This window comes from Mirounga angustirostris, unplaced genomic scaffold, assembly GCF_029215605.1.
Source record: "Mirounga angustirostris isolate CCGP_5_RB_7025 unplaced genomic scaffold, mMirAng1.0.hap1 SCAF_15, whole genome shotgun sequence".
Taxonomy (NCBI): domain Eukaryota; kingdom Metazoa; phylum Chordata; class Mammalia; order Carnivora; family Phocidae; genus Mirounga; species Mirounga angustirostris.
The window spans coordinates 2,714,418-2,728,420 of record NW_026991723.1 but is presented as its reverse complement, the minus strand read 5'-3'; the positions used below and the strand labels follow the sequence as shown (position 1 = coordinate 2,728,420).

General features: G+C 51.0%; 2 protein-coding genes and 1 long non-coding RNA gene across 8 annotated transcripts in view; 1 reads left to right on the top strand and 2 right to left on the bottom strand.

The window, feature by feature from the left end:
- SECISBP2 (SECIS binding protein 2) overlaps window positions 1-7,942 on the bottom strand; it is a 47,643-nt gene extending 39,701 nt beyond the window's left edge. For all 6 annotated transcript variants that reach the window (XM_045882123.2, XM_045882125.2, XM_064579472.1 and 3 more), the window contains exons 1-5: window positions 7,784-7,942; window positions 6,648-6,793; window positions 1,970-2,219; window positions 1,618-1,738; window positions 216-445 (exon numbers count right to left, since the gene is read on the bottom strand). In XM_045882123.2, the coding sequence (XP_045738079.1) occupies window positions 216-445; window positions 1,618-1,738; window positions 1,970-2,219; window positions 6,648-6,793; window positions 7,784-7,819 (783 nt within the window). In that variant the 5' untranslated portion in view covers window positions 7,820-7,942. The remainder of the gene's footprint in view (window positions 1-215; window positions 446-1,617; window positions 1,739-1,969; window positions 2,220-6,647; window positions 6,794-7,783) is intronic.
- A 355-nt stretch (window positions 7,943-8,297) lies between these two features.
- Window positions 8,298-11,344, top strand: LOC135362717 (uncharacterized). Its single transcript, XR_010407722.1, has 2 exons — window positions 8,298-9,031; window positions 10,761-11,344. It is a non-coding gene; the product is annotated as an uncharacterized LOC135362717 (long non-coding RNA).
- Window positions 9,197-13,655, bottom strand: CKS2 (CDC28 protein kinase regulatory subunit 2). Its single transcript, XM_045882122.3, has 3 exons — window positions 13,521-13,655; window positions 10,790-10,917; window positions 9,197-9,538 (listed from the first exon to the last, which is right to left on the bottom strand). The coding sequence occupies exons 1-3, from the start codon at window positions 13,577-13,579 to the stop codon at window positions 9,486-9,488; spliced, it is 240 nt and encodes a 79-aa protein (XP_045738078.1). The 5' UTR covers window positions 13,580-13,655; the 3' UTR covers window positions 9,197-9,485.
- Window positions 13,656-14,003: the final 348 nt, after the last annotated feature.

Here is a 14,003-nt window from a genome sequence, read left to right as displayed (position 1 = left end):
AGCACCAGGAAGCTCATCAGGTGATTCTTTTAAATGAACAGCTGTACTGGGGGCCACGCCAGGCTGGGAGGAGTCCAAGCAGAAGGTCCTCACAAGGAAGCCAGGCCCTCACAGGAAGATGCAGTGCACCGTGAGGCACCTGCAAAGGTGTGCAGGGAGAAAGAAGGAAGGTAGAGAAGAGGAGGAGGGAAACAGAGAGGAGGCCCTGCACTCACCTCCGCTGTCACCACGGCGGGTTTCACCACCTCTCGGAGAAGAGACAGGTCAGCGGAGGCGGAGCGCAGAGGCCCCCACTTGGAATGCTTCTCTGTCTCTGAGATCTCACTGTGCTCTGGACCCTGCAGTTCAGGAAAGTCCAACCTGCTAAATTCAAACTCAGGTTTGGAGGCAGATCCACTTTTTTCAACGATTCCGGATTTCCTGTCTGTTCGTTTCGGATAACCATCTGTATTTACAGAATCAAAAGGGGTGAAAAGGTGGGTATTGTGTGAAGACCCGTATTCACACCTCAACCGCAGGGCGGGAAGCCTATCGCTGCTGACACACTAACCCGGGACTGTCCGAACGCCCTCCCGTTTGCTAGTGCTGCCAACCTGTGTAATGTGGGAAACAGAAATGACCACAAGCACCAGCTGCTCTGGGTGGGCCACCAGGAAGAAAAAAGCAAAGCCTGCTGCAAATCTGAGGCATAATTCTAAAGTTGATGAACTAGTTACTGCCACCTGACCTAATTATTCTTAATACACATTGTAGAGTTCTACAAATTTACAGAGATGCCAACAAATTTCTTTTCAGGGATAAATCTTCCACACTTGAGAGGAACTTTGGAAGAAAGCCAAGTAGAAGTAAACTTGGACTCTCTTCTGCATCCCTTCGTTCAAATACAAATGCATCCTGATGTGGGCTGCAAGGCCATGAAGCCAATCATTACGGTTAACTGTTCAACTTGCCCTGCAAACTTCCATGCGCCAAATGGTTTCTGAGTGAAGTCAACACAAAGAGAAAAACTTACATAACAAGTAATGTAAGTCATCCACGTCAACTGGTCATTCCCAGTAAATACACGATTACAAAGGTTTTAGCTCTTTTTATAAATAAGCCATCAAACTGCACTAGTCCGTAATTTACACCACACAGAATCACTAGCTTTCAGCCATAGCCTGGAACAGTGGTTTCCAAGGCCAGAGCAGACATGTCCCCCGACTAACTACACTGCCCCAGGTTTGCTATTGCTCAGGATGGGATTCAAACCGCAGACAAACTCTCCACCTATTAAAAAGTGTCCCAACGGAACACCAGAGAGGCTATTTCAGGAATGAACATGGTCAAATACTGTACAGAGGATGCGGCTGGGATTTACTTAAGGACATGTTTTGAGGCCTGTGCGGGTTACCTTGCCATGTGACTTGCCATGTGACTTTGGGCCATTTCCTACACAAACTAGAGCACACCAGAGAGCCCCCCCCGCCCGCAACAGGTCCCTCCCCGGGCGGAGAGGCCTCCAGAATCCCCTCAGAGTCCAATGGCCTCCGCAGAAACAGGTGTACAAAGAACAGTAACCTTTCTGGGGTGGGCCGGGAAGGACAATATAACATCAGATAAGTCTGTCATTTTCACCTGGTTTCAAGTTTGCATCAGCGTGAATGGACACAGGATGTGAACCTCTAACTGATTTTATATCAGATGACAGAGATCCATCAGCCTTCTTGCTGTCAAACTTCTGCTCATATGTTTTTTTCTGCAGGAAAAATTAAAAATTCACATGAATTAAAGAAAACTAGCACCATTAAAAAAAGGCTTAAAATCGCAAAACCATAAGGATTCACAACCACCATTTCAAAAAAGAATAAAGAAAAATCAATTCTTAAATACACAAAAAAGATAAAAAATACTTAAATACCATGTGAGAACCTACCAGTTCTTTCCATTTTAAACGCTACAGTAGCCACCACCACGGCGGCATGCTAACCTTAAACAAAGCTTTTGAGTCTTGTGGGACAGGGCACATCTGCTCGCCTCGCGGCCTCACGGTCTGAAAACCTCGGTACGCACTGGGGCGGCCGCAAGCATACTGGGAGCCGGGCACTGGGCAGCCGCTCTGTGAGCACTCCACGGGGTAAGGAGAGTAACGGCACGGATGAAGAGCAAGCTCAGAAGATAAATACTGAGGTGGGAAAGGTGAAGCTCCGAAGGCCACATCTTCAGTATAGAGCTTCTGCCTAAACAAGAAAGGTATGTTTTAGTTGCGGATTTCATACCACAAACCAAGGAGCTAGTCTATAATAAGCACGTTTAAACTCTTTATTATTTTGAGGTCATTCGTTCTGGCACTGAGATATCTCCAATAGTGGAATAAAAACTCCCAGCATTTCTTTCTTGCCCGGTGCCCGCCCACGGCAGGACGGTGTCACAATGTGCAGCAGCAAAGCCCAGGGACGCCTCAGCAGCTCTGTGCTCCCACACTGTCAGACGTTTGCAAAAGCCCCCCCAGCCACCCGGGGCCTAAAGGGCCACCCAGACCATTCTCCCTGCGGAGGGGGCTTTCACAGAGCCGCCACCGGCCCATCTGACCCCCAGTGCGACCACCACATCCTGTGCTTTTCGGCCTCGCAGGGCCACAGCTGCGAAGGGGACACTGCGCCCATGGCGGCCTGGGAGCTGCAACCCACCGGCGAGACAGGTGCCATTTGGCGACACCCTCATGCCCGTTTGCTCAAGCTGCTAAGGCTAAACCAAAATATAATTGAACACTGATTTTGTGAGCAAATTTGGTATTCAGCCAGAGGCTTCAATCCTCTAGCAATGAAAGACGACACAATGGCGAAATGGCCGAGCAGATGAGCTAAGACACAAAACACACCCTTCTCATTCCCACAAGTGAGCACCAGCAGATGTTTCTGTGACTTCCCAGAGCTGAAAATCTTCTTGTAGAAAATCAACGGAATCCCAAAGGGTGCTGGTCCACTGAAAGGCAGGAACATGAGAGCTCACGAGGAGCCACCGTGCACAATCTTCTCACGGCTGGGTGGCCGGCAGGTACGGGCACAGGTAGCACTCTTAAATACAGAGTATTTCTGCTCTGGGGCAGGAAGGGCCTGCGCTGCAGGACAAAGGTGTCACCACCCACACCTGAAACACACTTGCCAGAATGTCCCCTGCATCCACGTACATGCACTACCTAACTGGACAGCCTGCTATTGGTGTCTCTGAGCCCACGATATTTTACAGTAAGTTCACACCCAGGAAGATCATTCACTAACTCTAGTAATGAACTATTCCAAATGAAAACCCAAGAAAAACCCTTTTTACTGTACTTTTTTAGTACACCTGGCCTAGTGCTATTCTTTGCAGAGAAGAAAATGATTTAAAGCATCATCCTGTTCCCAAATGCGAATCCCTGTTTTATTTTATTTGGAAGCTCAGAAAATCTAAGCGGGGGGGGTGGGGATCTGTTCTTCACAAGGGCAGTGGGCAAAGAGGTGCTGATAGCAAAACATGGCAAAAAAGATGGCATCCCAAGTCCAAAAACCAGATAAATGAACAGACCAATGAAATTTAGGTAAAGAAGGAAAGGGAGGCAGGGTCCAGCGGCTGTGAAGGCTGCCGTCATCCAGCAACCCTACATCCGTGAACCCAGAGCCCTCGGTTTGGGCCCTGGCTCAATTCAAAAATCTAGTTTTCCACTTTGGACAAGTCCTCACTGGTCTTTCTTACTCTGGGCAGTTGGTTTTTTGCTTTCCATTCAAGGCCAGTACAATTGTATGCAGAGCACAACACCCAGTAAAATCTCACGGCAACAACCCACAGCATCCGCTGGGGCTTCAGGCAGCTTGTCTGCAAAATTCCAGCTGCCACAAACTACGCAGACAACCCCCAGCCCAGAACACACGCCCGTACGCCCACCTTCTCACCCACCCCTCCCTGTATATTAGCAGCACTTCTCCTGCAGCTAGGCCGCCCCGCCTTCCCCCGTACCCACAACACCCACTGACCTCTGTGTCCACTTCCCCCCGCCCCATCCCTACCAACCATCCCGAGTCTCCAGGACATCCCTCCTGCAAGCCCAGTCGCCTCCTCGCCACAGCATCTGCGGGTCTGGCCCTTCTGTCAGACCACCGGAAAAGCTCCACCAGCCTGGACTTGCAACCCGGTCCCCCCTTCCAAAGGCTCGTCCGTGGAGGGCCCTCCTCAGCACTTTCCTTTTCTCTCCAGTCAGACTCAGAGTCCAAACCTCTCCTCATTCTGCTCAGACTTCACATACGTACTTGCAGTCGGGCACCTTCGCCAGCTCCGGGCCTCACTCTCCAACCCACAGGTGGTTCCCACACAACAGCTCACTCTTCCCTAACCGGCACTGGAGTCCAAGCTGAGCTGCTGGTCCCCAAACGGCCCCTCTTCCCAGCCCCCACTCTGCACGTACTCAGCCAGAAACCACCACAGCCTCTCTCCTGCCACCACCCACAGGGACCACCCGGGAGCCTTTCTCCTGGCGGCAGGGCTCCATGTATACCTTCCCGAGTTTCAGTGCCTGGAACCCAGTCTGAGGCTTCATGCCCCTCTCCCTTCAAGCTGAATGAGAATCCAGGAGTGAGTGTCCCGACACCGTGCAGGACACGACCAGCAGCACCCTACCTCCTACCCAGCACACCTGGTCTTTGCAGCTGTACCGTGCGGGCTCCCCCAAGCACTTCGCCTGGTCCTTCGTCCTTGACAGTCGCCCCAGTAGTCTTGCACCAGTCCCTGCCGTCAGGCCAGGACGTGTCAGGCTCCAGCAGCTCCTCCAGCCACCAAACAGACCGGAGCCAGGACTATTCCGTCCAGGACTACTAGGTCTCACAGCTGAGACTTCCACTCAGAAGCGCCCACAGCTGACAGCAGAGTACAACACGCTGAAATGCTCAGCAAACAGTCGTCGCCAGCGGTGCAAGCAGCTTTGGGGAGTCCGGCTGAGTGCAGGTCAGAAGAAAGGACGGTCACTCTGCTTCGGGCGCTGCCTACCTGAATGACTTTGAACACACGTTTCCAGCCCCAGTTTCTCAGGTGTAAAAATAACATGACACCTCCTGCCAACCTCATGGACTGAGACAGGCAGCGGGACAGGCAGGAAAGACAACCTAAGTTCCTTACTCTGTTTTTTCATCGCAGAGATCTCCATTTACAGGAAACCTGGCTCAAGCAGACTTCTTAGCCTCGATCAGAATGGACCAGGTAATGGGTTCTCAAATATGTAAAGTATCCCCGTTTTGTCCCCTTCAAAGGCTCCTTCCTGTCCCTCTTAACCCTGCCCCTCTGCTTTCACGCCTCCTTTGTCCTTAACTGTTTTCTCATTAGGCAGGAATATTGTCACCCAATCTTTTCCTTGGTTATAAATAATTATTTTTTAAATCAAAGCTAAAAAAGGATAAGAGGTTAAGAAACCTAATTTTTAAATTCAGCAGTGCACATCCTTAAGCTTCTGATTCTTCTCGATTCATGCTACTTCCAGAACATTACTTTAGCTGTAAGAATGTTTTCCACCTTTATTTTGGGTAACTGGAATCCCACCCAGCAGATGGCTTCGAATCCTTGTCACTGAGTGAAATATATTTTAACTTTACTTTGTGAACCACCCAAGGTAGGGAACAACCCAAATGAGACCCATGCCAACCTTCCTTTAACAAAGGATGAAATCTCAGTGGAAAACTTCAGTATTCCTAGCAAAGCACATACAAGCAGTACTTCAACTTTGTCAAAAAATACAACCTATATACACCAAACAACTCGATGGTTTTATTATTCATTTCAAGTTTCATTCTTGTGAATACGAATCTAGAATTTATATCAAGTATGCAACCAACACTACGCAGGCATGAGAAAGAAACAAGTATGACCCATATTAAAGGAACACAAAGACAAGGATTCTTACCTAAGCATAAAGGTGATGCATACCTTTAAAAAGTCTACCAAGTACTCTACACAATTACATGAAAGGTTTAACGCACGTTTTCCTAAATTCAGCTATTAACGCAAACCACTGTATAAATACCTAAAGAATGAAACTTGAGAAGGAAAATTGAAAAACCAACATAAGCCTTCTTTCAACTCAAACTTAGAAGAATTTTATAACCGAAGCTTCTAGAATCCACCTCCACAGGACATTTCTCAAGAAAAATAGTGGAAAGCAAAACTCAGCAATTTCCAAAGAACTATCCAACAAAAGAGCAGCCATGGTTGCAAGCCCCACTCCTCCTCCTTCCCCAAGCGAGATTTTACAATGTTACACCCTACCACCACAGAGCATGCTGATTTCTCTGGGCTTGTCTTTGCCCCGTTTCCTCTCTACACGCCCAGCCATCTCATCTCCCGTTAGACATGTGTTCCAGATCCCATGCACAAATAAACCCTGAAACTGCACTTCTTACTAGTGAATGCAATGCAACTCCACACCTTCTTTGCCCAAAATAACTGCGTGAGTATGGAGAGTTGAGGTTTCCGTTTTTGGCGTAGGACACGGTCAAGTCGTGCCACTGCCTCAGGCCATTCCTGGCTGAGGAGCGTCCCATCCTCTGGTCGTCCTGAGAACACTGACCGTGTTAGGTGCAGCGTACTTGAAAGCGCAATCCCCATTCAGCCCCCAGGGAAGGCGAGACACTGAGGAGGATACGTACTCAGGCACAGGGAGCTCCTGAACGCACGGATAGTAGGCGGCTGCACAGCGAGGGAACACACGTGCTTCCGAAGACTCTGACCATGCCACACCGAGCCCAGCAAATTTGGGGACAAATGGTTTGACATCTGCTGACAACTTGAAGCCCTGAGGGAAGAAGTGGGGGGAGGAGGGTGACTGCATACATTTGGAGGTAAAGCAAATGTGAACAGGGGCGCCTGGGTGGCTCAGTCGGTTGGGCGACTGCCTTCGGCTCGGGTCATGGTCCTGGAGTCCCGGGATCGAGTCCCGCATCGGGCTCCCTGCTCGGCGGGGGGTCTGCTTCTCCCTCTGACCCTCCCCCCTCTCGTGCTCTCTGTCTCTCATTCTCTCTCTCGCAAATAAATTTAAAAAAAAAAAAAATGTGAACAAAAACCCCAAGGAAAGCCGCCGGGTTCTAGCAGTCCCAGAAATGCCAGTCCCCGGAGTGTCTGTTGTTCAAAGACCGCAACCTCAGAAAAGCGAGAATCTGTTTGCTAACAACCTGTCCCCCAGGGGTTTTTCGCTGAAAGTGGGCTACTAAATATTAAAGGAGGTGGGGGGGGGGGCAAGCAATGACAGCGGAAATAAAACCCCATCCAGGGGACAGTCAGGACAACTTACAACGGTCCCTCAGCCTTAGCCTGCAGTACAGGTGTGTCACCTCCCCCGCTGCAGCTACGGAAAACCGAGAACCGAAAGCTGCCGCGGAAGGGCTGACTCAAACGCACTGCGGAGGTTTACCTCCATAAATCTCTCAGAAACGAAGGGTTACGTAAACCCTTCGCCTGGCGCTCGGCGAACCCGAGAGCTGTTCTGCTGGAGAGATAAGCGAGCCCTGCAGGAGGACGTTCTGCCGTCACAGAGCCTTGGGGTCGGAACGTAAACTCCGCTCGTCTGGGCGTCAGAGCCGCCCCGGGAGCCGGACTCTGACACTTTGGGAAGCCGCTCGAGGGCCGACCGGCGCGGCCGCCGGGGCTCCATCTAGCGGCGCTGCCGAGCCGGCCGAGCGGAGGCCGGCGCTTCAGCCGACGTTCGCCGGAGCTCCTGGACGCGAGCGCGGCGAGCCGGCGCCTGCGGCCTCCCCCGCCCGCCCCCACGGCGGGGCGCCGTCCTCACCTCGCCCACGGGCTCCCGAGGCCCCTCCGACGCCATGGCGCGCGGCTCGGAGGAGGCCCGGCCCGGGAGGCCAGCAGCCGCCCCGTCGGCTGGCGGTACAGACGCGCGGCGCTCCGGCGGCCCGCTTTTCCGTCTCCGGAGCGGACGCCAGGAAGCGCGTCACAGAAACGCGCCTCGGCCCGCCCCGCGTCCCCCACTTCCGGCCGGAAGGGCGCGCGCCGGCGGCCACGCCCCGCCTACCGACGGCCACGCCCCGCCTACCGACGGCCACGCCCCGCCTACCGACGGCGGCCTTCCCCCCGGAAGAGGCGGCGCTCAGCCCCGGGATGCGGTGTGGCCGGGAGCGCCCGAAGCGGAGCGCGTGGACCGCAGGCCCAGGCGGCCAGGAGGACTCGGTGCGGTCAGCGGCCAGGGGCTGGAGCACCCTTCCAGCTGCCGTGAAGAGCGGTGCGGCTGGGCGGGGCCGGACAGGGTGGGTCCGCGGGAGCACGGGCCCGGGAGCCAGGTTAGGCATGCGGGCTGGGCGGGTCCGCGCTGCCCCGCAGGGAGGCCTGGGTCCTTCACTACTAGGTACCGCTCAAAGCGGCAAACGCAGGCAGCGCCCAGTGCCCCCGCCCCCCCGGGTGTTCGCGCGTGGGACCCGCAGGTGGGCTAGACATGCCTGAACACGCCCGACAGGCCTGGCGGGCGGCGGTTACCTTGGGGGCTGCCGCGGGGCCCCGGCTCCCTTGACTTAGCAACCCCTGAGCCTCCCCTCCCCGGCGAGCACGCCGGGGACTTGTAGGGGATGGGCCCCTGCGGGCAGAAGTAAGTTCCGGGCTGCTGCTCTGCACCACCTGGAGCGTTTCCGGTCCGGTTTCTGTATAAAGACACCCCTCTCTCAGGAGAGGAGCGTACGGAGGACCGACCACCAGACTCCGGTGTTTACGGGCAGCTCACTTCACAGTTCTCCCCAGCACAGCAGATAAGACTGTCTATGTTTGCATTAATTCAGGAACATTTCTTTAGCAGCTAAAAAGACAGTTTACAGGCAGACACAAACTATGTATGGAATGGTGTTTTACATTTTAAAATGCTGTGCTATTTATAGGAAACATTACCCCTACTTGGCACATGGAGTAAAACAGAAACCGGGATAATGGTTTCCCTCAAGGCCATTAGATGTGCTGGTCCTTAGACACAACTGCACAAGTCTCCAGGAACTAAACCAGCAAGAGTTATGAACTGTCTCCATTAAACTGTTTCTTCGTAAGTGAATTAAGTCGTACCCTCCCCAAACCAAGCTATTCTAACCCATTTAATCCTGTTTCTTTAAAGTAAATTTATTTTCTCCAGACCAAAATTGTAGAACTGAAATCATCTAACAACCTCGATAGACACAAGTCAACCTTAAGAAAATAAACCCCCAAAAACTTCAATAATAAATGCAACATACAAACTTTATTTAACAAAAGTAACAGGTAAAGTCAAACAGGCACTTATATTAAGAGAAAAACCGACTAGAAGAAATTTTATCTTAAACACCTTATAGTAACCTATTTGCAGTTGCATTTGACTGAGCTCTGTTGCTGTGAAGAATACAGCTCATGCACAGGTACGGATCAACAGTCTGTACATTCTTCAAGTATTCACTGAATACTACCTTATATACACATATACATTAAATGTGAAAAAGATTTAATTGACGATCCCCAGATAGACTTCATTTTTGTTGCTCTTTTGGAAGAGGTCGTCTAAAGAGAAGAATATGTGGTTCTGTGGAAACAAAATATTTTATATAATTTTAATACAGTATGGTTAAGTTCCATTCATTCAACCAAAATTCCAAATTCTCAATTAAACCAAAATAAATCCATGATCAACTGTCATTTATAGAAATATCTGAAATAAATTCTGCTTCAAAAGTCACTGTCAACTATAAACAGAAGAAAACCACCTGATGATGACATTCCCCACAGTGTGCCAGTGTTTTATTTAGTTTCACCTACCCTGGAAAAAAGAGATGCTAAGTAGAGAAGCCACTTCGGGGAGAATGGTTTCTACCTTTAGAATCTCAATTCCAATGAAAAGGAAAGACACCTAACACCAAATTCAAAAACCACCAGCCCGTAAAAAGTGCAGATCCCGGGGGGCCCATTCCCAAAGATTGTTTCATTAGGTGGGAGCCCAGGATTCTAGAGTTAAGTTCCTCATGTGCTCTGGTATTAGCTGGAGAAAGAGCTTTTGAACCCCAATACAATTAAATGCCCCCAATCCCAAGAAAGTTTTAAGTCAGTTTCCGACGCTATTGCTGCTTTTCTTTAACAAGAGCAGAAAACAAGCTCTAGTTCCACCTAATTCGGTTTCTATAGCATGCCCTCAAATTTTGCTCAAAGCATTATAAATTGTTTAAGTTTGATTTATTTACTGATAATGCAAAAGCAGAATTTAACCCCACAAGTTTAGTTTACCATTTCGTAAATGGGAAACTCCGGTAAAATCCACACAATAATACAACCACTCATAACAACATAACACAACAAGGTTCACTCACTAAGTTACCTTATTTCACCTTAATGTGGTAGATCCCAATTATCTTTTAATAGAATACTAAAGGAAAAGACAAATTACTTCAAATTGCATTAACTTCTACGCTAAGAACTTAAGGACACTTAAGATGTCTTAAAATGAGTTCTCAGTTTTCAGAGACAGGACACCAGAGTTATACTTACAGCAAAATACTTTATTAATAATGACACTTTTTAAAATAAAATGGAATTGACTTTTTTAACTCCTTACCTTTCTGCAGGTAGAATAATGCATTACTTTCACTCATGTGGTATTATTTACTACAAAATTGGAATTCTTCCTAGGGAAGAAAGGAATCAGCCATCCAAGAAAGTCAAACTTAACCAGGGTTACTTTGGGAATACCACTGAATGTCAATATTACTTAACAATTTTCAACAACCACAACCACTACTACTTTTTTATTTCAGTTGATGCTTTCCTAAACGGAAACACCTACCTGGCTCATGAATCATGTAATGAACCCAGCCTAGACTCTGTTGGACACCAAGTCTCCTCCACTCCTCTTCAGACATCAGATGGGTTTTCGGGACTTGTTTGGAAAGTTCTCTGGGTAACATGACATGCCTGTTAAGAGATAGAGCCGAGTATTAACAAATATACCTTTCCTACAATTATCATCACTTTATAAATGCATTTTTAGGATACTTAATACATGAGTTCAAAATAATCAAAGATCTTTAAAGCAACTCTTGTTACATTACTGTTGGCATCAATCTTGAGGGCTGTCTACTACCTTTAATTCTGATTTTTGATGGCCTAATGTTAAAAACAGGAAGAATATACAGTCCAAAAGCAGAAAGCATTTTGTTTAGGATTTGCCTTTTCTTCTCTAAGAGACTGCTTGCTGTTTCAATGTTCTTCAGGAATAGAATCCCCAAACCCAAGTTGGGCTCATGGTTATCCAAAACATCCCAGCCTCCCATACAGCTATCTCTGGTGACTTAAATCCTGGTCAATAAGATACAAGCAAAGAATATGCAACTTATGGAAACGGTCTTCAAAAGGAAAGAACATGCCCAACTCTTTTCCTTGTTCTTCCCTAATGGGTTATGAAGCAGACTAATATGATCAGGGAGCCAGAGCAGCCATCTAAGACCACAGAAGCGTAAATTGAGGATGGTTCCTGATTGTAAAACTGACATCCCAGACCCATGTAGACTTTTACGTAATAGGAAAAACTAATTTGTTACAGTTAATTTGTGGTTTCCCATTACTCAACATTATAGATCTGTAGTAGATGAGTCCTTGCATACTCTACAAGTTGTTGTTCAAATAAAAAGCAAAAAACAAACCCAAGTCCCACGTATATACGTGTACCTGGCGACCTAGCACAAAGACGTTCAGTTTCCCAATAAGTTACTGACTTCTATCCATAAATAACTATCTTCTATTCTTTGGATATGACCTATATCCAAAACTGTATTAAGTTTTTTTTAAGAAGACATGCAATACTCCTTCAATGTCAAAACATCAATAACGTGCACAATTGTAGCTTTGTAAAAATTCTTAAAGACAAGCCTGCACCCCTCTTAGCAGCAGCAAAAAGCTCTTTGTAAATCACAATTCCCAGACCCATTTTTACCATTTCCAGTAGCAGTAAAGTTATACCGTCATCGACAACCACTAACCACATTTTTTGACCAGTATAAAACATCGATCTACCGGAGAGTCAACTGACTTTGGCTTTGGATATGAGGAAGGCGCAGTCTGGTCAGTCACACTTTCTGGCACAAAAGAAAACGGAACCCATAACCCATATAAGCACTGAACAGTCACCAACTTAAACTCTAGTGTGTGGCTGGTGAATTAAATACCCATCTCCAATTATTTACACAAAAAAAGGGAACCTCAGAGCAACTGTATCATGTTGCTAGATCTGCCGTGAGGCCACCAAATGAAATTATGCGTACTATTTTTACTAATTCCAGTGAACGACAGCTGACCCTTGAACAACACGGGGTTTGGGGCGCCGACACCCTGCGCGGATGGAAACCCACGTATAACGTGATTCCCCCAAAACTCAGAGCGCCAACTTTTGACCCAAACAAAGCCTACTGATGACGTAACAGCCAATTAACGCGTGTTTCGTGCGGTACCTGGCAACGCGGCTCCAACACCTACCCTGAAGACTCTGCAAATAATCTCCCGTCTACCCTCTACGTCAGCTCCCCACCAGCCCCAAAGAGCTCTGCCGCGCTGGCTGGCTGTGGACTCACGTTCTGTACCGCTCTCCGAACGCACCCCCGTGTCACCCGGAAGGCACAGCCCCTCGCTGCCACTACTCAGGGGGACAGGCTCACCTTCGTCGCGGTTCGACCCCAAAGGAGTTCTCGGCAGCTCCAGACGCACGCAACTCCACCTCTACTCCACGTCGAGCCCGTTTCCTAACTACAGGCCGGGAAGGTATTTCCCAGTCCGGCGTTTGTTTCTCCGACGGGCTTGCTGGGGGGGCGCGGAGGGGCCCGGGGGGGTGGGCAATGAAGCCGGAGCGCCTCAGGCCACCCGAGGTACCTTCCAGGGGGCGGACGGCTCACCGCGGAGAGAACCCGGAGAAGGCTCATCTCCGGCTTTTAGGGGCTTAAGCGCGCACAGCCCTCCGATAACTCGACCCGGGCAGCATTCGGCAGGCCTAAACCTGCCCGCATTTACAAAAGGACCCGCGCATCAGTAAAACACACGCACGCATCGAACGTGCAAGCGCACCCTAGGCCGGCACCCGCACCTCCGCGGGGCCGCCGCCCCGACTCCCGCCCCTCGCCCGCCAAGCCCCGCGGCGCGCACGCCCCCGCCGCACAAAAGCCAAGCCACCGGCGGCTGCGCCCTGGCGCCCCGACCGCGCCCGGAGCCCCTGCCCGGGGCCCCGCCCGGCCCCCGGGACGCGTCGGGCGGTGCCAGACGCCCCAGCGCAAGGGCCCGCACCGAGCCCGGGGGAGCCCCTGCCGGGCGGCGGCGGGCGACGGAGGGGAGCGGACCCCGCAGCCCCCGCCCCGCTCGCCGCCGCGAACAAAGGGCGGGGAACAGCGGGCCGCCCGCCTCGGCCCCGGGCCCCGCGCGGCCGCCCCGGCCGCCCCCTGACCCGACCTCGACCTCGGGCCCTGACGCGCTGCGACGCCGGCCCCGGTTCCGGTTCCGCGGCTGAGGCAGCCCCGCCGGCCGGCCCCGCTCACCGGTACTCGTAGTGCTCGTCGAAGTACTTGTCCGAGTAGTAGATCTGCTTGTGGGCCATCCTGCGGGCGGGCGGGAGCGACGGGGCGCAAAGAGCGGGCGCAGCGGGCCACACGTCCGGGTCCGGCCAAAGCAACGATTCGACTGCGACCAACCGCCCACAGGCCCAACGATCCCGGTTTGAATCCGACAGCCCACCGCTGATTGGACGGAGGCGCCAGCCAATTGCCTCCCGCGCAAACCGCCGGTGGGCGGGACCGGCTCACAGCCTATCGTCACCGACCCTCCTCGGCGTAGGCTCTCAGGACCAGCCAATCAGAGACCTGTTGCGAGGTCGCCCGAGGGAAGGAGTGGATGATTGGCAAGACGCGGCGACGGGAACCTCCCTGGCGGAAAGGGGCGTGGCCACGGGAGGGCGGAGCACGGACGTTAAGGCCCTCAGAGCGCGTGCGCAGGGGTTTAGAACTTTCCAGGTCGGCCGGGCC

Coding starts and splice junctions, on each gene's coding strand:
- CKS2 (XM_045882122.3), bottom strand. CDS start 13,579: ATGGCCCACAAGCAGATCTACTACTCGGACAAGTACTTCGACGAGCAC. Junction 10,918..13,520: donor GACGAGCACTACGAGTACCG/GTGAGCGGGGCC, acceptor ATCTCTTAACAG/GCATGTCATGTTACCCAGAG. Junction 9,539..10,789: donor TTACATGATTCATGAGCCAG/GTAGGTGTTTCC, acceptor TTGTTTCCACAG/AACCACATATTCTTCTCTTT.